Genomic DNA, 24,701 nt, shown 5'->3' with positions numbered 1-24,701 from the left:
CAGGCTCTCTGGCTAACCTGTACCGCTGTCGGAGCGTGTCCCCAGCTAGTCCTCCGGGGACGAGACCCTGCAGAAACAGGAGAGTGCCATAGAACGTATATGGGGGCCCTCCACCAGGAGACCGGTCCAGTGGGCAAGGCAGGATGCTGCTTCACATGCCTGCCGGGCTGCACGCAGTGGGCTCCCCGACCTGGAGCAACTGCAGAGGCAACAAAACGCTGCGGTGACCACCTGCAGGGCTTCCCTGCACAGAGGTATTGGATGCTACTGTGTGCTCACGTGGGGCTCCCTTCCTGGAGAAAGTGTGGCACTAACAAAATGCTGCAGTTACTCTTGTGAGAAAGTGCAGAGATAGTGGGGCACCGCTGCACACGCACATGCGGCTGCTCTGCCCACGGAAAGTGCAGAGCTAGCAAAGCTCTGTGGCGCCCACGTGCAGGGCTCCCCATGAGGAAGTGAACGGGGTGCTGCTGTGTGCACGCTCAGCTGCACCGCCCTCAGAGTGCAGAACGAACCAGGTGTGGCTGTACACGCCCGTAAGCCTGCCCCTCCTCGAAAAGGTCCCTCCCACAGGCAGAGCGACCCCACCTAGAACCTGCTGTGACTGCCAACAGTTAAAGCACCAGAGCGGACGGGTGGGGCTCCCTGGCAGAGTGCGAGGGGCCCGGCTGAGCACACAGGAGACGTGCTGCTCGGAGGGCGCAGGACTAGCCGTGCGCAGCGCATGGCACAGGCCTGCAACACGGGAGAGTGGCAGAGCTGGAGGAGCACTGGGGTTCATCCCAGAGATGCAAGGTTGATACAATATTTAGAAACCAATAAACATGACACACCACATAAACCAAATGAAAGATAAAAAGGACATGATCATTTCAATAGTTGCAGATAATGCATTTGATAAAATCTAGCACTGATTTATAAAAAGTCTCAGCAAAGTGAGAATAGAGGGATCATACCTCAACATAATAAAAGCCATATATGACAAACCCACAGCCAACATCTTACTGAAAGGGCAAAAACTAAAAGCTTTCTCTTTAAGACGGGGAACAAGACAGGGGTGTCTGCTTTTACCACTTTTATTCAACATTGTATTGAAAGTTCTAGGCACAGTGATCAGAAAAGGAGTAGTAATACAAGGCATCCAAAATGGAAAATAGGAAGTAAAACTGTCATTAGCAGACAACATGATATTGTACATTGAAAACCCTAAAGACTCCACAAAAACAAACTACTAGATCTGATAAATGAATTCGGCAAAGTGGCAGGATACAAAATTAAAATTCAAAAATCTGTGATGAACTAGCAGAAAAAGAAATCAAGAAAACAATCCCATTTAAGATTGCAAAAAAAAAAAAAAAAAAAAAACTAAGATACCTAGAAACAAATTTAACCAAGGACTTAAAGACCTGTACTTGGAAAATTATATGGCACTGAAGAAAATAATTAAGAAAGATACAAATAAATGGAAACATACGGACTGGAAGAATTAACATCATTAAAATGTCCATACTACCCAAGCAATCTATAGATTCAATGCAATTCTTATTAAAATACCAATGGCATATTTCACAGATCTAGAACAAATATTTCAAAAACCGATATGTAACCTAAGAAGACCCCAAATAGCCTCAGCAATCTTGAGAAAGAAGAACAAAGTAGAGATATCGTACTACCTCTTATTGAATTATATTGCAAGGCCATTGTAATCAAAACAGTGTGGTACTGACATAAGAATTGGCATAGTCAATTAACATTTGACAAAGGAGGCAAGAGCATACAATGAAGTAAAGACAGTCTCTTCAATAAATGGTATGGAAAAAATTGGACAGGTACATGCAAACAATAAAACTAGACCACCAATTTACACCATACACAAAAATAAACTCAAAAGGGATTAAACACTTAAATGTAAGTCATGAAACCATTAAAATGCTAGAAGAAAACATGGGTAGTAAAATCTCAGACATCTCATGTAGCAATACTTTTGCCGATATATTTCCAGGGCAAGGAAAACAGTAGGGAAAACAACCAAACGAATAGGGCTACATCTAACTAAGAAGGTTTGCACAGCAAAAGAAATGAAGACCATCATCAAAATAAAGAATGAACTCATTGTATGGAACATATTCACCAATGATACATCTGATAAGGAATTACTCTCCAAAATATATAAAGAACTTACACAACTCAACACCAAAAAGACAAACAATCCAATTTAAAGTGGGCAAAGGACCTGAACAGACACTTCTACAAAGAGGACACAGAGATGGCCAATAGACATATGACAAGATGCTCAACATCAGAGAGATGTAAATTAAAACCACAATGAGATATCACCCCACACCTGCCAGAATGCCCATCATTAATAAATCAACAAACAACAGCTGCTGGCGAGGCTGTCAAGCAAAGGGAACCCTAGTGCCCTGTGGGTGGGAAGGCAGCCTGGTGCAGCCCCTGTGGAAACCAGTGTGGAGTTTCCCTAAAAACATTAAAGTGGAACTGCCCTTTGACCCACCAATCCCACTTCTGGGAATATATATTTAGGAATCCCAAAACACTAATTCAAAAGAACTTATGCAACCCTATATTCAAAGAAGCATTATTTACAATAGCCAAGACCTGGAAACAGTCCAAGCGCCCATAGGTAGATGGGTGAATAAAAGAACTGTGGTACATTTACACAATGGAATACTACTCAACCATAAACAGAAAATCTTACATTTTGTGATAGCACAGATGACCTGGAGATTATTGTGCTAAGTGAAATAAGCCATTCATAGAAAGACAAAAATCCTTATGATCTCACTAAGAATATGTGGGATCTAATTAACAAAATAAACTGACAAACAAAACAGAAACAGAGGCAAGACACATGGAACAAACAAGCAGCTGTCCAAGGGGGGCAGGACTGAATGAAAGAAGGCGAAGGCGTCAGCCAAAGAGCACATCTGCAGGACCCATGGGCACGGACAACTGTGGCCGGCGTCTGTGGGACTCAGAGGGAGGGAGGGAGGGTGGGGAGGTGGAGGAAAGCAAAATGGGAGGGGGAACGGGGACAGAAAGAGACTTGCTGGGGCGATGAGCACACAGTGCGGTGTGCAGATGGTGCTTCATTGAGCTGTGCACTTGAAACCGCTACAGTTTTGTGAACTAATGTCACCTTAATCGATGCAATTTTTTAAAAAGTCAATATACAAAAATTCATCACACTCCTATATACTAACAATGAAATATCAGAAGAAGAAATGAAGAAAACAATTTTATTTGCACTTGCAACAAAAAGGATAAAATACCTAGGAATAAACAAAGGATGCTAAGGACCTACACACTGAAAATTACAAGATTGTTGAAAAAACTGTAGAAGACACAAAAAGATGGATTTATTCTATGTTCATAGGTTGAAAGAATCAGCACAGTTAAAATTTTCATGTTACCTAAAGCAATATTCAGATTTAATGCAATACCCATCAAAATTTCAATGGCATTTTTCAAAGAAATAGAACAAAAATCATCAAATTTGTATGGAACCACAAAAGACCCCAAATAGCAAAAGAAATCATGCTAAGCGAAATAAGCCAGGGGGCGACAGACAAATACCATATGATCTCACCTATAAGCAGAACCTAACCAACAATGCAAAGATGCAAGGAAAATATGACCAGCAACACTGAAAGGAAAAGAAATCAACAGAGACAAGAGGGAAGGGGGGGGCGGGGAAAGGAAGAGAAGGGGAAAGTCAAGGAACATATAGCAAGGACTCATGGACAAAACCAAAGGGGAAGAGCTGAGGGAGGGAAGGTGGGAGGGGGCAAAGGAAAGAGGTGGGGGGGAGGCAGAGACAAATGTATTTAAAAAGTAAATAAATTTAAAAAATGAAGAAAAAAAGAAAAAATAAATAAATAAAATCCAAAGGGGGAAAAAAAAAAAAGAAATCTTGATTTTAAAAAAGAACAAAGCTGAAGGTATCATACTTCCTGACAACAGCCCTGGCTGGTGTGGCTCAGTTGGTGGTGTCATCCTGCAAACCAAAATGTTGTGGGTTTGATTCCCGGTCAGGACACATGCCTGGGTTGTGGGTCTGGTCCCCAGTTAGGGTGCTTATGAAAAGCAGCTGGTTGATGTTTCTCTCTCCCATCGATGTTTGTCTTTCTCTCTCCCTCCCTCCCTCCCTTCCCTCCTTCTCTAAAATCAATAAGCATGTCCACAGGTGAGGATGATAAATACATGTATACATACATACTACAAAGTGATGATAATCAAAATAGCATGGCAGACAGAAAAACAGACACACAGACCACCAATGGAACAGAATTGAGAACCCAGAAGTAACCCACACGTATACGGGCAACTAATCTTTGACCAAGAAGCCAAAAATATACAACAGAAAAAAGAAAGCCTCTGCAATAAATGGCATTAGGGAAATTGAAAAGCCACATGTAAAAGAATAAGACTGGACTCCTATTTTATACTATACACAAAAATTAATTCAACATTAATTAAAAACTTAAACATAAGACCTGAAAGAATAAAATACATAGGAAAAAAACATAGGTACTAAACTTATGGACCTTGGTCTCAGAAAGGATTTTATAAACTTGACCCCAAAAGCAAGAGAAGTAAAAGCAAAAATAAATGAATGGGAGTACATCAAATTAAAAAGTTTCTACACATAAAAAGAAACCATCAACAAAACAAGGAGGCAAGCAACCACATGGGAGAAGATAATTGCGAAGAGTACTTGCAATAAGGGGCTAATATCCCAAATATATAAAGGATTCATACAGTTCAACAACAAGAACAAACAAACCTATCAAAAATGGGCTGAGGCCTGGAACAGACACTTTTCCCAAGAAGACATATAAATGGACAATAGATGTATGAAAAGATGCTCAACTTGACTAGCTATAAGGGAACTGCAAATCAAAACCACTATGATACACCACCTCACACCTGTTAGAACGGCTATTATGAATAAGGTAAAAATAACAAGTGTTGGAGAGGCTGTGGAGAAAGAGGAATCCTCACAGACTACTAGTGGGAATATAAATTGGCACAGTCCCTATGGAAAACAATATGCAGGGTCCTCAAAAAATTAAGAATAGAGATACCATGTGAGCCAGCAATCTTTCTTCTAGGTATCTATCTGAAAAATTTGGAAGCATTTATTCACAAAGCTATATGCATCCTTATGTTCCTTCCAGTATTATTCACAACGGCCAAGACATGGAAACAACCAAGGGTCCTTCAGTGGATAATTGGATAAAGAATATGTGGTACATACATACAATAAAATACTACTCAGCCATGAGAAATAAAACATGACTGCCATTTACAACAATTGGAGAGATCTTGAGCGTATCATGCTAAGCAAATAAGTCAGATGGAAAAAGACAAGAACTATATGTTTTCGCTCAAGTGATCTATAAAGCAGAAAGAAACAAATGAACTAACAAAGCAGACAAACTGAAAGACAGAACACAAGTGTGTTTACCAGAGGGGAAGGGAGTGGGGAAGGGTGAAGAGAGTAAAGGGGGCAAAATCTACGGTGGCGGAAGGAGACTAGACTTTGGGTGGTGAGTATACAATGCAATATATGGATGATGTATGATAGAATTATACACTTAAAGCTTATATATTGTTATTAACTAATGTCACCTCAGTAAATTTTTAAAGATTTTTAAACCAATCAGAGATGAAGAATACAACAGCTGAAATGAAGAAAACATTAGAAGGAACTGACAGCAAATTAATTAATACAGAAAAATGAATTAACCACCTATAAAACAGAATAGTAGAAAGCACCCAATCAGAATAGTAAAATGAAAAAAAAAATTTAATAAGGATAGTATAAGGGACCTCTGGAACAACATTAAGCTTTGTAGATATTCCAAAAAAGAAGGAAGAGAGAAAGGGGCAGAAGGAGTACTTGAAGAAATAATGGCCGAAAACTTTCTGAATCTGGGGAAGGAAGCAGACCTCCAGTTCCACGAAGCACTCCGAGTCTCAAACAAGATAAACCCAAAGAAATCCAAACCATGACATATTGGAATTAAAAATGGCAAAAGTTAAACATAAAGAAGCAATCTTAAAGGTAGCAAGAATGAAAAACCAAGTAACATACAGGGAAAACCCACAAGGCTACCAAGGGGCTTCTCGGAGGCAACTTTACAGACTGGACGGGAGTGGCAGGAGATAGTTGAAGTGCTGAAAAAAGGACCCTACATCCCAGAATACTATACCCAACAAGGTTAGCATTCAGAATTGAAGGAGAAATAAAGTTTTCCAGACAAGAACAAAAGGCACTAAAGGAGTTCACAACCACTGAACCAGCCTTGCAAAAAATGTATTAAGGGTCTTCTTTATGCAGGAAAGAAAATTCCATAACCAAAAATAAGGAAATACAGAAAAAAAGCCTCACTGGCAAAGGCAAATATGCAAGAATCACTGTGAATCAACTATTTAAAAAGATAATAGTAAGGTCAAAAGACAATAGTAGTAAAATTAACTGTAACTACAATAAATAATCAGGAGATGAAAAACAAAAAGACATAAAACATGGTATCAAAAACATAAAGAGTGGAGAGGGAGTAAAACTATAGTGCTTTTAGAATACATTTGAATTTAAATGCCTATCAGCCTAAAATAGCCTGTGATAGGTATAGATGTGTATATATGAGCCTCTTTAATACAATCTGCCAAAAAAATAAAGCGTTCAATCAAAATACTAAGGAAAACCACCAATTCAAAAAGAAAGAGATGAGAAGAAACATAACACAAAATTTTTTTTAAAGGCAAACAAAGATATTATATAATTATAAAGAGGCCAGTCCAAGAGGAGAGTGTAACAAACATCTACAGACCCAACACAGCAGCACCTAAGTATATAAAGTAAATGTTAATGAACATAAAGACAGAACTTAACAGTAATGCTCTAACAGTTGGGGACTTGAATACTCTACTTACTTCAATCACTAGATCATCCAGACATAAATTTAATAAGAAAATAATGTCCTTAAACCCACATTAGACCAGTTTGACTTGATAGACATTTATAGAGCATTTCATACAAAAACTGAAGGTACACATTTTTCTCAAGTACACATAGAATATTTTCAAGTACTCATAGAATATTACGAGAGATAACAAAACAAACCTCAATAAACTCAAGGAGATTAAAATTATATCAAGCATATTTCTAATCACAATGGCACAAAACTAAAAATCAACTGCAAGAAGAAAACTGAAAAAAAAATACCCACAAATGTGTGGAGACGGAACAACATGCTTCTAAACAACCAATGTAGCAAAGAGGAAATAAAACACTACCTTGAAAAAATGAAAATGAAATAAACAACCTTACAAAATTTATGAGATGCAGCAAAAGAAGCTATGAAAGGAAAGTTTATAGCTTTAAAGGTCTTCCTCAAAATGCAGGAAAAAGCCCGGATGAACAATCTAAATTTACACCTAAATAAACTATAAAAAGAGGAACAAACAAGAACCAAAGTAAGAAAAAAAAGAAATAATAAAAATCAGAGCAGAAAGAAATAAAATAGAAAATGGAAAATAATAGAAAAGATCATGAAACAGAGCTGTTTATTTGAAAGGATAAATAAAACTGACAAGCCTCCATCAAGACTCGTCAAGCAGAAAAGAGGGAGACAGTGAATTAATAGGGTCAGAGATGAAAGAGGAAGGAGTACAGCTGACACCACAGAAATATAAAGGGTCATAAAGAATATTATAAACAATTATATGCCAACAAATTGGACAAGCTAGGGGAAACGGATAAATTTCTAGAAAACACACAACCTTCCAAGACTCAATCAGAGAGAAACAGAATCTGAACAGACCAATTACTAGCAATGAAATTGAAGCAGTAATTTTAAAAACTCCTAACAAACAAAAGCCCAGGATCAGACAGCTTCACAGGTGAATTCTATCAAACATTTGAAAAATTATTATTACCTATCCTCAAACTATTCCAACAAGTTGAAGAAGAATTCTTCCAAACTCATTCCAGAAGGCAAGCATCACCCTGATACCAAAACCAGACAAAGACACCGTATGAAAGGAAGAATTACAAGCTTCTCCCTGGCTGGTGTGGCTCAGTGGACTGAGCGCCAGCCTGCAAACAAAAGGGTCACCAGTTTGAGTCCCAGTCAGGACACTTGCCCAGGTTGCAGGCCAGGTCCCCCGTTGGAGGTGCACAAGAGACAACCACACATTAATGTTTCTTTCTCTCTCTTTCTCCCTCCCTTCCCCCTCTCTAAAAATAAATAAATAAAATATTTTTTAAAAATTACAAGCCAATATCCCTGATGAACATAGGTGCCCCAAGTCTCAACAAAACACTAGCAAACTGAATTCAAAGGTAATTTAAAAGAATCATACACCATGATCAAGTGAGATTCATAACAGGGATACAAGGGTGGTTCAACAGCCACAAAATGATAAATGTGATTCATCTCTTTAACAAAACCAAGATAAAAATTATATGATTATCTCAATAGATGCAGAAAAGGCATTTGACAAAATTCAACATCAATTTATGATTAAAAAAACTTTCAACAAAGTGGGTATAGAAGAAAGTTACCTCAACTTGGCAAAGGCAATATATGACAATTCCACGGCTAACTTCATCAATGGTAAAAAACTGAAAGCTTTCCATCTAAGATTGGGAACAAAATAGGAATGTCTGCTTTCACCTCTCTTACTCAACATAGTACTGGAAGTCCTAGCCACAGGGATCAGACAAGAAGAAATAAAAGGCACCCAAATTAGAAAGGAAGAAGTAAAATTGTCATTATTTGCAGATGACACGATACTATAGATAGAAAATCTGAAAGTTTCCACTAAAAAGTTAATAGAATTAATCAAAGAATTAAGTAAAGGAGCAGGATATAAAATTCATATACAGACATGCACCACATTCCTATACACTAATAACAAACAATCAGAAGGAGAAAATAAGCAAACAATCCCTTACAATTATATCAAAAAAATAAAATACCTAGAAATAAATTTGACCAAGGAGGTAAAACACCTGTACTCTGAAAACTGTAAGATATTGAAGTCACAGATAAAGAGTAACATATCATGCTTACGGACAGGAAGGGTTACCACTGTTAAAGGTTCATACTACCCAAAGCAATATACAAATTCAATGCAATTCCTATCAAAATATCAATTACATTCTCCTTAGAACTAGAACAAATAATCCTAAAATTTATATGGAATCACAAAAGACCATGAATAGCCAACCATGAATGAGAAAGAACAGAGTATCATACTCCCTGATTTCAAACTATACTACAAAGCTATAATAATCAAAGCTATAAAAATCAAAAGTATGGCATTGGCACAAAAACAGACACAGAGATCAATGGAATAGAACAGAGAGACTATAAATAAACCCTCACTTATATGGTCAACTACTCTACGACAGAGGAGGTAAAAATATACAAGAGTCTCTTCAATAAATGATTTTGAGAAAACTGGATGGATACATGCAAAAAATGAAACTGGACTACTCTCTGACACTATATACAAACATAAACTCTAAACGGGTTAAAGACGTAAATGTAAGGTGAAAGCATAAAAAATCCTAGAAAAGCCCTGGCTGCTGTGGCTCAGTGGATTGAGGACACCAAAGGGTCACTGGTTCTATTCCCAGTCAGGGCTCAGCCTGGGTTGCTGGTCAGGTCCCCAGTAGGGGGCATGTGAGAGACAACCACACATTGATATTTCTCTCCTCTCTTTCTTCCTTCCTTCCCTTCTCTCTAAAAATAAATAAATAAAATCTTTTTTTTAAATCCTAGGAAAAAACATAGTAAACTATTTGACATCAGCGTGAGTAATATCTTTTTGGATACATAGGGAACAAACAAAAATACAAATAGAATTTCCTTAAGCTAAAAAGCTGCACAGCAAAGAAAACCATCAACAAAATGAAAAGGGAACCTACTGAATAGGAGAATATATTCACAAATGATACATCCGATAAGGGATTGATATCCAAAATATATAAGAAATTCATACAACTCATAACAAAAAAATAAACAATCCAATTGAAAAATTGGCAGAGGATATGAAAAGATGCTTCTCCAAAGAGGATATACAGATGACCAACAGACACATGAAAAGATGCTCAGTGTCACTGGACATCAGAGAGATGCAAATCAAAACCACAGTGACATAGCACCTCACACCTGTCAGAAGGGCCATCATCAAAAAGCCAGCAAATATGTGTTGGCGAGGATGTGGAGAAAAGGGAACCCTTGTGCATTCCTCACGGGAACGCAGATGGTGCAGCCACTACAGAAAATAGTGTGGGGATTCCGCAAAAAACTAAAAATAGATATACCATACAGCCCAACAATTCCAGTCCTGGGTAATTTATCTGAAGAAAACAAAAACACTAACATGAGAAGACACACACACAGTCATGTACGTTGCAGCATTATTCACAGTCATCAAGATATGAAAGCATCCTAGGGGTCCCTCGATTTACAAAGGGGTAAAGCAGACACAGTGCACATACATAACGGAATACTACACAGCGATAAAAAATAAAAATGTTACCGTTTGCAACAACATGGATGGACTTAGAGGATATTATGCCAAGTGACACAAGTCTTGTGTGTGGAACCTAAAAAATAAATAAAACAAACAAGCAAAACAAACAAGCAAAACCAAACAGAAAGAGACTCATAGAAACAGAGACCAAAGGGAGGTGTGGGGTGGGGAATGAGTGAAAAAAGTGGAGGGAAATACAGTCAATAATATTGGGATAAGTTTGTTTGGTGACAGATGATTACTAGAATGAATGGGCTGATTACATTGTAAGGTACGGAAATGTCGAATCATTATATTGTATACATGAAATTAATATAACCGAGGTAACATTGTATACCAAGTATACTTAAATTTTAAAATAAATAAATACTGTTTTAAAGGGGGAACAAGTCAACTGTCCATTGCTTGACGAAAGAACAGACAAAACATGGCCTGTCCACACAATGGACTCCCACTTGTCCACGTAAAGGAAGGGAGCTCTGGCCCATGCGCCAGTGTGCACGGACCTCGAAACTGTCATGCTCGGTGGGAAGCCAGACACAAACGGCCAATCCACAGAGGCAGAAAGGGAGTCAACAGTTGCCAGGGGCTGGGGAAGAGGAAGTCGGAGTGATTCCTACTGGGTTCAGGGTTTGTTCTGAGGGTCTTAAAAATGCTCAGAATTAGACTGTGCTGTGGTTGCACAGTCTTGTGAATATACCAAAACCCACAGAATTGTACACTGTGAAAGGATGAATTTTATGCCACATGAATTACTAACATGCTAGAAAAACAATTGATGTTTTCTAGCATGTTAATCGTCTAAAGTAGACACCTCACGATTCACCGGGGGAGGTGGACCAAAGGCACCCCACACGGGCGTTGGCACACTCGACTCCACATGGCCCAGCTGCCCACGGCAGCCCGTGCTCACTGGCCGCGAGGAGACACAGAGGTGACTCCCCTGCTTCCCAGTCTACCCTCACGCTGGCTGCTTTCCATCGCCTTTACAGGTTTTCTTTTCTTTTCTTAATTGAAATGCAGCGTGATGCTGAAATAATTTGTCATCATTTGCAGATGACATGATACTATAGATAGGAAACCCGAATTTTCTAGTACTCTGCATTAACAAAGACCTCCCTAAGGCGAGTGGGTGGAGCAAACCGTGGTGCACTCATAAGTAAAATCTTAAGGACAAAAGAAAGGCAGGAAGTAGAGTTAACAGCACAGGAGAATCTCTGTCATGTTTGTTACATGTCAAATTCATCTACTGGAAACTAGCAATTTGGGCCTTCCTGTCTCCAAGGGCCCCCCCCCAACTCCTCTTCCTTGGGCGGGAGAGAGGGGCCCAGGTGTCTGAAGTGGGTGACAGGCCTCCAGGGGAATGAGAGTGGGGTTTTTACCTTAACAGGAGCATGTGAAGTTTAATGAATATCAGAAGAAAACAGAATTAGACTCTCAAATGCAAACCGCATAGAAGTCCTTGCTAAGGAGGGTTTGAAGAAGCATCTTAAAGTTTTTCAAGAACTCAATTGAAAGAAAACTCTATGCAAAAACTCCTGGTTGGGGTGAAGGCCTGGGGCCTGTGGGCTCCTGGAGCCTCTCTACATGGCCGTGGGGAAGCCTCCAGGCCAGATGTGACGGCATCACCTCTCTGTGCATCAGCAGCACCAAGCCAGGAGGGCCTGAGACCACGCAGGCCTGTGCCCCAGTTCTGAGCAGCATGTCCTAAGGAGAAGCCACAGCTTGAGAAGCTTGGCCTCATCCGCCCAGCACAGGGTCCTGCTCAGCTTCCTGCCTGGCCCTTGCACAGAGCCAGCCGCTGCCATCCAGAACGTCCTGGACACCCCGACGCACGCTCGCTCCCTGAGTGCCACCTGCCCAGCACACTCGGGTTCATCCTCCAGGACCCAGCGTGACAGTCCACTGCCCGGGCCTCTGCCCCACCAAGCAGGCTCACCCCCAGAACCCCAGTCCAGCAGCCAAAACTCACAGCGCCGTGGCAGGGCAGTCCCCCAGGACAGCCCTGCAAGCCTTATCTCCCCGCCTACCCCCGCAAGATGAGAAGACTGAGGCGCAGGAGAGGACTGCGAGAGGCCCTGGGCGGCTAGAACAAGTGACCACATGCTGGGGCTCAAAGCAACATGCGTTTATTCTCTCCAGGTCTGGAGGGCGGGAGTCCAAGATCAAGATGCCACAGGGCCATGCTCCGCCTGGAGGCTCCAGGAGAAGGTCCTTCCGGCCCCTTCCAGTGGCTGGTGCCCCTGGCACCCCCGGGCTTGCAGCCACATCACCCCATCTCTGTCTCTATTGTCACGTGGGCCTCTCCCTGTGTCTCAGATCTCTGCTTTCTTGCTGTATAAGGACCTCTGTCCATGGGCTCAGGGCCGACCTAACCCAGGGTTGTCTCATCTCCATCCCTACCGTGATGCTATCTACAGAGACCCCACTTCCTCATAAGACCACATTCTGAGGTTCTGGATGGGTGTGAATTTCAGGGGACACGACACCGACAGCTTGCACAAGGCCGCCCAGCGACTAAGGGGCACGAGTGAGGTCTGACCTTATCCACACTCTGACCTCTCCACAGCCAGCCTTGAAGGGCCTGGCCACCCCGGCACGGAGGTGGCCGGCCGGCAGCACTGCCCTTGCAGTAGACCCGCCGCCCTCACCCTCGACGCCCCAGTGCCGGGGCAGGAAGGCCAGAAGCTCGCTTCCCTGGCTGCCGGGAGCAGGGCGCAGCTGTGGGACCCACACCGGGCAGGAGACATAGGGAAAGTCTGCTCCAGACTCCCGGGGAGGAAAGCGCTTGTCTCCCAAGCAGAAGATACAGCAGGTGAAGCTCTCTGCTACATAGACATGCCCCAAGGTCCCAATCCCAGGGTGTGCACAGAGCTCCTGCCAGCTGGCCCACCAAGCACACTAATCCACGTGTGTACTGCTGCTGTGAAGGGGTTCTGCTGAAGGAATTTAGGTCCCAGGTCAGCTGACTCTTAGTTCATCAAAAGGGAGATGACCCTGGGGGAGGGGCCAGACCTAACCAGGTGAACCCTGAAAGGAACGGCTTCTCCTAGCCAAAATCCTGAGAGCGATTAGACACAGGAGGATTCTCCACAGCTGGCCTGAATGTGAGGGGTCACAGGGCAAAGGAACAAAAGTGGCCCCCAGCCAGCCAGGGAACAGCCCCAGACCCAGAACCACAGGGAAAGAACAACTTGGAGGAGCTTGGGAGGGGACTCCCAGAGTGCTCAGCCGGTGGCAGGGACGGGTGACAGGCCTCTTTCTTCCGAGATGTTGGCTGGGCTCACTCCTCTAACTGAGACGCCATCCTCGCCTGGGGACATTTCACCCACAGGCCCGCTCCCCCAGTCTTGAGCCCCTGGGCAGAGCACCCCGCCGCTCCGCTCCTGGACTTCTCGCCTGCAGAACTGTGAGCCAATCAAGAGGCATTGCTTTAAGCCTCCAAGTTTGTGATCATTTCTTGCACAGAAGCAAAAAACAAAAACAGAAGTTGAAAAACAGCCCTCGACCGCTGGAGCTATCAAAGCCACCTTGTGACCACGACACAGTAAGTATTAGAAAGAAAAAGTTAACATGCTCAGGATGGCAGTGGTTAGAGACAAAGAGAGCCTGAGTGCCTGGGCCATCCCTGGGATAGACGGATGTGGCCCCCCATGAGCTACCCCCTTGGAATTGGGTTGGTCTTGCACTTGGCTTTGCACAACAGGACCCAGAGGAGGTAACATTCTGGGACAGCTCACACAGGGAGGGACCAATGAGCCTGAAGTGTCTCCTGCACCTGAGGGGGCCCAGGCTGCCCACGTGGAGGAACCAGCCTGCGGTGAAATGTCAGAAAGAGAGAACAGGGTCTCGGGTAGAGGAGCCAGCCTAGCCAACATCACGGAACAGAGAGGCCTGTACCCCGACTAGCCCCATCGTTAGAAGCCACCGAAATCAGGGCATCAGATGCATGACTGAGACCAGGCTGCCTCCACCTGGCCCACCCAACCTCATGAAAAGAGGTGAACCTCCCCCACTCAGCCCTGCCCCACAGAACAGTGACAGTGCTCATCTGTTCTTCGGGGTCTCTAGGTTTCGGGAATGTTTGTTACTCAGCACCAAATAGCTAGCTGACGAGGCCCCTGATGAGGCTGCTGCGCTGTCCCCCACCCACACTGAAGCACTTCTCCAGGCCTGTTCCCATGGTGGTCTGCTTTAGCCGCTGACCTGTGACGTCCAGGCTGAAGGTGACCCTCTGGCCCCCGGCCTCGCAGCTGTACTCCCCGCCGTCCGCCTTCCCCGCCTGCGGCAGCACCAGCCGCCGGGTGCAGCCCGCGGCCTCCACGCGCACCTTCGAGCTCCCGCTCAGCTTCTTGCCGTCCTTGTACCACGTCACCTGCGTCTCGGCCTGGGCCACCTCGCAGCTCAGCGTCGCCATGGCCCCCGCCACGGCCTGCACGGGACTGCGTGCCGGCTGCCCCTTGGCGAACACCGCCGCGGGCTCTGGGGACAGGGAGGGACGCACAGTCAGGGCCCTGCAGAGGTGAGCACTGAAGCCGCCACAGAGGCTCTGACCCCGGGCGACCATGGGGCCCCTGCTAGAACTTCTGGGCCAGGTGCTGCAGCGCAGCCCTCCCTGGAACAGCTGTCCTGACTGGTGCCTCAGGATAGAGAGGGAGGCGTAGGGGATGGCAGAGACTCTTCTGGGGGCCAGGTCTCGGGGAATTCTCCAAGAGGCCCCCATGGCTTCAGTAAGAGCCTGAACCTCAGATTCACCGAGGTCCGAATCTATGCTGCTGAGGATGCTTCCAGCGCCTCTTGCTCCTCTCAGCCTCCTCTGATCTTTAAAAGGGGAACAAGGACTTCACATTTCTTTTTTATCTCAAATTCTTTCGTCCATATCTATGGTAGTTTTACAGGTCATTTCTTTTCCCAAATTGAAGCAATGGCCCCTCCCCAAGCATTCACACAAGCAATGAAGAGCCGGGCAGCTCCGCCCTGCAGGCGCCAGAGGCAGCTGGGCCTGCTCCCCACCCACCAAGCCTGGGAGCTGCCTGCTCACCGCAGACGCGCAGCTGGAAATCCACGGAGTGCTCGCCCACGCGGCATGAATAGGTGCCCTCATCTTGCCTGCTGACCGAGTCGGCCACCAGCCGGTGCCGCGTGCCCACATCTTCCTGTGAGAAGCGCGAGCAGGAGGGGCCGAGCTCCACGCCATCCTTGAACCAGCGCACAGGCACATGGGCCTCCACAGTCTCGCACTCGAAGCGGGCCGGGCCCCCGGCCACCGTGTCCACGCAGCCACCAGCCGCATCCTTGTGCAGAAAGGGTGTGAGCCCTGCGAGGGCAGCGGGGCTCAGGCGCGGGAAGGCCTTCAGCCACCAGCACACCCACAACTCGCCACGCGCGTACTCAGGGCTTTGGAACCACATGGAGCCCTGGCTCGCCCCAGACCAGCGGTCCCTTCCCACGGGGCCAGCTGCTGGCTTCCAACCACCCACAAACTGTCAGGACTTCCCTGCAGGGTACCTCCCGCTACCGAACAGAACCCCGTCCCCACTGTCCCCGCAGAGGCACCGGAGCCTACCCGCAACCAATCCCCCAACAGAGCACATCAGCTCCCGAGGCCCTGACCCCGCAGAGCCTGCCCGGAGCTGGGGCGCAGAAGGCTGTGGCTGCAGCAGCGGCCGGGAGGACACAGGCACACACAGACACACATGCGCACCTTGCACCGACAGTTGGTAAGCGATGCGGTCCCCGCGGCTGACACACTCGTACAGGCCGGCGTCGTCCCGCGCCACGTCCCGCACCAGCAGTGCCCGTTGCCCTGCCGAAGCCTGAACCTGGTACTTGGGGCCTGGGGGTAGCGCCCGGCCATCCTTGAGCCACGTCACAGCCGCCGCCTGGTCCGACAGCTCGGCCAGGAGCTGCGCCTCCTCGTGCAGCCGGGCCAGCACCTCCCGAACCGCTGCTGGGCACCTGGTGGTCGGCCCTGGGGCCACTGGGGGCCCCACAGGTGGAGAGGGAGGGTGTGGAGGGAGGGGGGTGTGGTCAGAGGGAGAGGGGGACATGGGCAGAGGGTGCAGGGGGAGAAGGGAAAGGGGAGCAGACAGACGGAGACATGTGGTGAGTGTCCTCAGCAGCCCCCGGCCCCTCATCCACACACACACTGAGGCTGGGGACCGCGGCCAGGCCGGGTGCTGCTGCACTCGCCCACCCCACCACCCGGCCCTGCTGGGCGGGGCTGCCTCCCGGCGGCCCCCAGCGCTCTCCAGGAGCTCTGGGGCCTGGGGCCCAGGTTCTGCCCCGCTCTTCACCCCCAAGGGAAGCAGAACTGGAGAGGCCCCAGGGTCAGGGGCCCGGTCCCATACCTCGGACCTCCATGCGGACACTGCTCTCAATGCCATTGGCCACGAACTTGAGCTCAGCACCGTGCAAGCTGGCGGGCACCGCGCGGATGGTGAGGGTGTGCCGGGTGCCATCGCAGCGGATCACGTACGCGCTACCGGCCTTCAGGGCCTGCCCGTCCAGGAACCACTCGCCCGCCGAGGCCAAAGTAAGGTCCACGGAGAAGGTCACCTCACTGCCCTCCACTGCCTCCACCGCCTTCAAGGGTGTCTTCACGGCTAGCTGGGGAGCTGCAGGGTGGGGGCTTCAGGGAGGAGCAGGGCACCTGACCTCCCCCCCTACCTCCTCCCCCAGAGCCTGAGCCCAAATGCCCCCTCCTCCAGGAAGCCCCTCAGACAGGTACACAACAACCACGAGAGATCGCAGGGCTCGGGACTGTGTGGGGTCAGGTGAGAGCACCCGAGATCCCCTCCGGATCTCACAGACCCAGGGCTGGAGGGTGCAGCTGGGCAGCCTGGCCCCCTGGGGCTGGAGGACACAGACAGGTCCCTATGGGACCTAAGTTCTGTCTCAGAGCCCCTTCCCACACAGGCTCCAACAGCATCCGGACTCCGGGCACCCCACCCCCGGGAAAGAGGCTCCCTGAGTCACTGTGGCCTCACCAAGGCTGGGCCGGGCTCTAGGCGTGGGTGCGTCTGGGGCGGGGCCCGCAGGCCAGGCCCTGGCAGCCCTGGGGACAGGCCTGCTGCACTCACCCAGGTGGATCGTCCCTGGGAACTCAAGGTGGGCGCTCTGGCCGAAGCTGTTCACAGCCGACACCCGGAACTGGAAGTCGCCCTCCTCGGTCATGCCGGCCACGGTCACCTCAGGGGTGGCCACCCACTCAGCCTCGTGGCACCGGCTCCAGGTGTAGGTGCCCAGTCGCTTCTTCTCCACCAGGTAGCCATCAATGGTGACGGGGCGGTCCCCGAGGGGGGGCGGGGACCAGCTGAGGGTCACGGAACTCTCTGTCTTGGCCTTCACCACAGGGGCCTCCGGGGGGTGCAGTGGCGGCTTCCTGGGGACTGAGCAGCATGCAGGCCCACATCACCGGCCGGAGCCCTCCCCCAGCCCGAGGGCCGCGATCATTTCGGAGGAGGGAGGAGTGAAAGAACCCCCAATCCCACTAGGGAGCACTGCTCCGATGGCTTGAGGTAGAAGGCTGGCCTGAGCGGACGCTGGGGGCCCGTGACGCTCGGCCCCACCCTGTGGCCCTTTCTCCTGAACTTGAAGCAGAAGGGGCACCCTGGCTCCAGCAGCCACGTTTGGCCCATGGCCAGCATGAGCTGCCCGGGTGGCCTGGGGACAGACACCTTCCAGTGCACAGCCTTGACCCCAAGAGTTCACTGGGGTCCTGGCTGGACAGTGACTGAGGCAGGGTGCTGAGGCCGTGGGGGGCGGGGCACACTCTGCCCCTGCCAAGTACTGACCCTGCGGGACCGGCAGAGCAGGGAGCTGCCACCCAGTCCACAATGAAGACACCGAGGCCACAGAAGGAAAACATGCTCACACAGGACAGCCTCCTGCCACACACACATACACTGTGCTTCTAGAACAATCTGCACCTTCTAATGCGGTTGGTGGAATGAGGGGCTACCAAGACACCCACTTCGCCGGCATCTGGGGAGGCCACAGCAAAGGGAGGCTGCAAACAGCTCAGGGTCTGCGGACCGAGGGCCACAGCCTGACTCAGCGTGCCCCGGGCCCTTCCTCAGCGCGGTGCTGCCCAGGCCCTTACCCGACACGGAGAACTGTGTGGACGTCCGGCAGTCCCCAGCCACAAAGGCCACCTCACCCACGTCTTCCGGGCTGCACTGGGCGATGGTCAGCGTGTGGCGCGTGCCTTCGGTGGTGATAGCCACGCGGCCCCCGGCCACCACCTCTTCCTGGTTCCGGAGCCAGTGCACAGGGCCCTCTGGCTTGGCCAGCTCCACACAGAACAGGGCCGTGTCCCCTACTCGCACCACTGTCTTTCTCGGGAGCTTTCGGGTGAGGTTGCCTAGGGCGGGGCAGAGCCAGGGGCTGGTCAGAGCCGACTGTGCCTGCCCACCCCCTGCAAACGCGTGGGCCCTGCCCGCAGCCCACACCCCTCCCAGGCGGCCTGCCCGCCCACCTCGCACCGCGAGCTCCGCCACCGTGCGGCTGCCCTCGGCCGTCTCGCAGATGTACACGGCGTCGTCGTCGGCAGAGACGCTGTGCACAGTCAGCCGGCGCTCTGTGCCCTCCTCCTCAATGGCGTACTTGGCGCTGGCCCACAGCCTCACATCCTCCTTGTACCACAGGGCCTGCGTGGCCAGCTGCGGCACCTCGCAGCGGAACGTGGCCGACCCCTTCTCCGGCACCTCCAGGTCCTGCAGCCGGGTCTTAAAGGGCACCACGGGTTCTGTGGGGAGAGGATGGACAGGGCCGGCGGGTGGGCTGGGCAGGGAAGGGGGTGCCTGGAGTGTGGTGGGTGGGGCTGGGAGAGGGAAAGGGGCGGGCAGGCTGAGGGCAAGCAGGGGCTGCGGTGGGGGCCGGAGGCAGGTGTTGGAGGGGCTGCAGGGCAGGGAGTGAGTGGGAGAGCTGAGGAGGACAGGGAGAGGGGTCAGAAATTAAAGGAAAGAGCCCTTCCCCCTAAAACATATGAAATCGAAGAGAAAAGAAGCGGTGAGGCCTGCAGCCCCTGGGGCAGACCGGCCTCCAGCCCAGGAGCCGCACAGCAGGGCCAAGACCCTCCGCGAAATCGCTCCTTCTCCGGCCACCGGCTTCAGGCCGAGGCCCTGCCACCACATGCCTGCTCCCGGTGCAGCTTCCCAGAGACCCTTGGGGGGGCATTTACCCCTCAAGAATGAGGAAACTCAGGCAAGATCAATGCACCCTCCTCCGCGCTAGAGATCCTGCAGTGGTGCTGCCTGTTAGGTGGAGGCAGGACTTCCACCCCGAGAGAGGCCGGTGTGTTTTAAGAGCAAAGAATAAACTGGCCTCCCGACAAAACCGGGCCCTGCTGCCCACGCCTGCCGGGCTGGACGAGAGCCTGCAAATCGACCAGAGCCGCCTCCCGCTGCCCGGCGGCCCCCGCCGCGCGAACTCCGCTCTCCTTCACGCTTCTACAGGGAGATCCCGTTAGCATCCAGGGCAGGCTCAGCTCCCGGGCATCCTGACTGTCTCCCCGGGAGGGAGTGCTGGTGACAAAGCTCATTCTCCTCTTCTCCTCCACTCTTTTTACTCACAAAGACAGGGGGATGGGATGAGGGTCAACCCCAGCAACCCGCATTTCATGGGCTGGTTAAAGGGAGAGCCGCCAGGGCTTCCAGCTCCGCATCCACTCCCTGCTACGGCAGAGGTGCACGGTGCCCCAGCTCACCTCGAACAACGACCAGCACAGAGCTGTAGGTTTGGCCCACGAGGTTGGATGCTGTGCAGGTGTAGAGGCCACGGTCTGACTGCTTGCAGAAGAGAATCTTGAGCACAAAGTTTTCCTGCGCATCCTCGTACACCACGTGTCGCCGGCCCTCGACTATCAGCTGCCCATCCTTCTTCCACACCGTCTCGGGCTTGGGCTCACCCGTCACATAGCAGCTGAGGCGCGCGTGCTTGCCCTCAGTCACGGTGCAGGTGCGCATGCCAGAGCTTGGTGGCGAGGCTGGCGCTCCCTCAGCCCGCATGGCTTCGCGCCGCCGCTGCAGGTGCGCCAAGAGCGCGGCTGTAGAGGCTCCGGGTGGGCCTGCCGAGTCAGCGTCCGCATCCACCGTAAGCGCGGCGTCAGCGCTGGCGGTGCCCAGTGGGTTCTCGGCGCGCACTGTATAGGTGCCGCCGTCGCGCGGCCGCGCATCCTGGATGCGCAGCGCGCTCGCCTCGCCACTGGCCTCCACAGTCATTCGTGGGGCGTCAGGCGTTCCCAGGCGCCTCCCGTCCTTGGCCCAGCTCACTGCCATAGGAGGTGAGCCCCGCACGCGGCAGCGGAAGGTGGCCTCTGCCCCCTCGCGCACGCGGATGGACGTGGGCCGCAGCAAGAAGTGGGGCGCCTGCTCCGCGCACGCAGCCTCTGCATTCACCTGAAGGCCCACGGCTGCGAAGGCCTCGCCGATGGCGTTGCGCGCGCGGCACACGTACTGTCCGCTGTCGCCGAGGGCCAGGTCCAGGATAGTGAGGCGGTACTGGTCGCCGTCCTGGGCCAGGCGGAAGCGAGAGCCCGCCTCCACCAGCTGCTGGTCCTTTTCCCAGCTCACCTGTGGCGTGGGGTTGCCCACGATCTGGCAGCTCAGCGTGGCGTCCTTGCCCACAGACACCACAAAGGCCTTAGGCCTGGTCAGGAATCGGGGTGCGCCGCTGAATGAGGAGTGATCCATGGTGGAAGGGGCGGGGGAGGGCGGTGACCTACAGAGATGGGTGCGAAAGGTCACGGTGAGATGAGCCCCTGGCGCGCTCTCAACCCATCACCTTTGTTCTACCCGCCTACTTCACCCACCCAGCGCCGCTTGGAGAACCCAGTTTAGCCCAAGCAGGCGCCTGCACACACCCCTCCCCGCAGCACAGGCGGCATCATCAGAAGGCACCACGGTTCAGAAGTGCAGGTTTACCTCTTTCTGAGCCCTTGGGGTCTAGCTGCACCCCAAATGGGTTCTCCTAATAGGTGAGCATCTCCAGCCTCTCCCCCCTTCAGTCTCTCTGCCCCGCCCCCAGGTCTGGCTGAGCACCTGTCCCAGGACACCACACCAACATCCAGGCTGCCCGCTCCCCGCGCGGCATCTTGCTGTGGCACCAGCCTCCTCCTGCACCTGCCACGCAGACCTGCTGCGTCCCCTCCAGCCATTCCAACTGTCCTGTCTCCTCCCCCTACACACACTGCTGCCTCCTGGGGCCAGAAACTGCAACGCGCCTGTGGGCGCGACTGCGGGAGGCCCGCCGCGGGCGCCCACCGCTGGCCCGTCCCCGCTCCCCGGCTGTGGCCCACCAGAGGTCACGGGCTTTCCTCAAGCCCTGGGCCCAGCATGCCACCTTCACCTGCTCTTGCCCCTGTCCTCCATCCCCCCGAGACCTTGGGCCCCACATGGGGCTATGGGCCACTCCGGCCCCCTTGCCCAGTGGTGCCCACAACAGGGAGCCTTATACACAGGTCTGCCCCACCTGCAGCCACCCTGGGCCAGGGGGCACCTCACCTCTTCTGGGGTCCCCCACCCCCTCAACCCCAGGGGGATTGTGCCCATTCGTGAGCAGGGAAGAAATGGAAACACTGCAGCCAGGCGAGCTCCTCCTAACAAGACAGCGCCCCCAGCGGGCCGGCTGCCGGGCCCCTCGCTGTGAGCCCCTTTCTCCTCCCTTTGGAGCTCGCAGCGGGACTGTCGGGCAGCGCAGTCGGAGTCCGCCTGCAGCGGACAGTGGAGGCGCCCCCAGGAAGAGCCAGGGAGCTCCAGGCTGAGACAGCCAGGCTGGCTAGCCGGACGCAACCTGGAGTCAGCGAGCCCGGTGACCGCGACGGCAGGCGACCCTTGACTCTGGCTTCACCTCCCGGGTACCCTACGTGGGCAGGGCTGGCACCATCAGTGTGGAAGGCCCCGGGTGATGCTGGCATCCACCTACCCGGGGTCGCCCCCTCCTCCCAGCACGGCAGTGAGGTGAGACAGGGCCCTTCCTGCAGGGGCTTCTGTAAGAACAGCCAGCACAGTGGGCCTCGGCAGGCCCCAGCCGGCCCCAAGCACTCTGACCCCCTCCATCCCGGGAGCTGAGCCTCCCAGCCTCCGGGCGTGGGCCGCTCACCCTGGAGGAGAGGGGGTGTCTGCGGGCCCTCTGCCCCTGGCCCTGTGATTCGGGACCTAATCCCCTAATCCCCCTCGAGGTGGCTGAGCCCAGACCGGCCTGCTGACTCACTGTGCAGTCAGCACGGCCGTCCCCCACCCCTCCAGCCACCCCCCGCACGCCTGGCCTTGAGGGCCTGGGAGGACCTGGGCCGGCGCCGCTGAAACCCCGCCCCCATGGACGCCCCGGCCTCAGCACTCCTCTGGGGAAGGGTCACTTTGATACCAGGTCTCCTGGAACCCTGAGCTATTCCAAGTGGCGACCCCAAATCACACAGTCAGTGTGTGGGTTCCCCAAGGCAGGACGCGGCACCTCCCCCACCCCACACACCCGGGGCAGGTGCCAGAGAAGCTGCTCCCGGCTCCTGAGAGAGCATGCGGGGGTGGGGGACAGGGAGCCACCCCCCCCCCGGGCCTCTGGGGCCAGAAGGTCAGGGAGAACGCACCCATCTCTCACGTGTTTAGTGGGAGCCCGCCCCAGCCTCGGCAGATGTGCAAGCTACCCTGGCCAGACAAGGGTGGGCAGAGACCCTGAGGTTCTCTCAGGCCGCTGGGGACGATGCCGATGCCCCGCTCCCCACCCAGGACCTGCGTTCCCTACCCACGACGCGAAGCGGCAGGCCCTGCAGGGTCTGAGGAGCACACGAAGGCACGACCACCTCAGAGCCCCACGGCAACCCTGCAGGGCAGGCGACCCCACCAGCAAGCGGGGCCAAGGGCCCCGAGCGCGTACCCAAGGGCTCCGCAGCCCGCGCTCAGGTCCACTAGGGGAGGGACCACATGAGGCAGCCCCCGGGCACAGGGACGCATGCAGAGGCCTCCTCCTTCCCTTGCCACGCGGGCAGACACAGGCCTCAGGAGGGGCCCTGCAGGGCCTCAGCCCCAGCCTCCCAGGATGCCCCTCCTCCCTCCGTCACCTGCCTGGAAAGGGGGTTTCCCGTGGATCCCAGAGGCCCCAGCAGACAGTGGTGACAGCCCGCCCCAGAGCGGAGCCCCCCGGGCGCCATCCCTCACGCCTCGCGGGGCCTGGACGCCCAGGACCTCCCGCCGCGCCGGCCTGACAGCGGAGCCCTCCCGGCTCTCGCCTCCCTGCCGCCCCCATGCCCTTCCAGAAAAGGCTTCAAGGGCAGTTCCTGGATCTGCGCCCCCAGACCCCTGAGCCGGGCTTCCTGCTCACCACGGGGAAATTCTTTCCTGGAGTCAGGTGTCACTGCCCCTCTGGCTGTCCCCACTACTGAGCCAACAGGCCCAAAATAGCCCCAGCTGTCAGCGGGCATCCATCTCAGCCAAGCTGGGGGCAGGGCTAGGTAGACCCCCCAGGCCACCCTGGATCGAGATGGGGTGCAGAGCCGCAACCTCCCGGCCTGGCCGCTCCTCCGTGCAGTGAGGGCCCAGCTCAGGTCGCTGATGGGGCCTGGGCTGGGACCCAGGCCCCCGACCGAGAGCAGCACCAAGCAGCAAGACCCTGCCCCAGGCCCCTCTGTCCCCAGAGCTGTGACCTTCAACCAAGCTACCCTGCTGGGAGGGCGCACGGGATGGCCCGTGCCCCTGCCCGCTCTGCCTTCTCACCGGTCTCAACCGCGGACTCGGAGTGGCGCCCAGGCCAAGGGCTCAGACGGTGGGGCAGCGGCCACCGGGTCTCCCTCCCTCTCAGGGCCCAGGACCGGCACGGCTCCTGCCCAGCAACCTGCACTCTGGCCGGTCCTCAGACTGGACAGGGACAGAGGACAGGCGGACGCTGTCAGCTGGAGAAGGCTGGGCCCGCCCCTACCCTGCCCCCACCAGTGGCCAGGCAGCCCAGCCCAGCTTCAAAATAGCCTGGCTGTCACTGCCCTGATTGGGTTTCACCCCGGGCCCTAGGTAGGCAAAGGGCAGAGGCTCGGGGTGGCTGGGGGAAGGGGGAGCGCTGGTGCGGGTAGGGCGGGGGCCGCCACTGGTCGAGACCCCTCCTCAGACCAGCATCTTGGAGTGAAGACTGGGAAG

General features: G+C 52.4%; 1 protein-coding gene across 1 annotated transcript in view; it reads right to left on the bottom strand.

The window, feature by feature from the left end:
• The window catches only part of OBSCN (obscurin, cytoskeletal calmodulin and titin-interacting RhoGEF), a 164,869-nt gene extending 140,431 nt beyond the window's left edge, over window positions 1-24,438 (bottom strand). The window contains 9 exon segments of the mRNA XM_054584055.1: window positions 14,785-15,060; window positions 15,620-15,895; window positions 16,283-16,558; window positions 16,929-17,195; window positions 17,661-17,969; window positions 18,683-18,943; window positions 19,058-19,327; window positions 20,288-21,300; window positions 24,288-24,438. Coding sequence (XP_054440030.1) covers window positions 14,785-15,060; window positions 15,620-15,895; window positions 16,283-16,558; window positions 16,929-17,195; window positions 17,661-17,969; window positions 18,683-18,943; window positions 19,058-19,327; window positions 20,288-21,272 — 2,920 coding nt within the window. The 5' untranslated portion in view covers window positions 21,273-21,300; window positions 24,288-24,438.
• Between the last annotated feature and the right edge of the window lie 263 nt (window positions 24,439-24,701).

The sequence above is a fragment of the Pteronotus mesoamericanus genome, unplaced genomic scaffold, assembly GCF_021234165.1.
Source record: "Pteronotus mesoamericanus isolate MK-2021 breed Mesoamerican mustached bat unplaced genomic scaffold, CSHL_Meso_final contig_752, whole genome shotgun sequence".
NCBI classification, from domain to species: Eukaryota; Metazoa; Chordata; class Mammalia; order Chiroptera; family Mormoopidae; genus Pteronotus; species Pteronotus mesoamericanus.
Note: the sequence above shows the minus strand (reverse complement) of the source record. Positions and strands in the feature narration are given on the sequence as shown.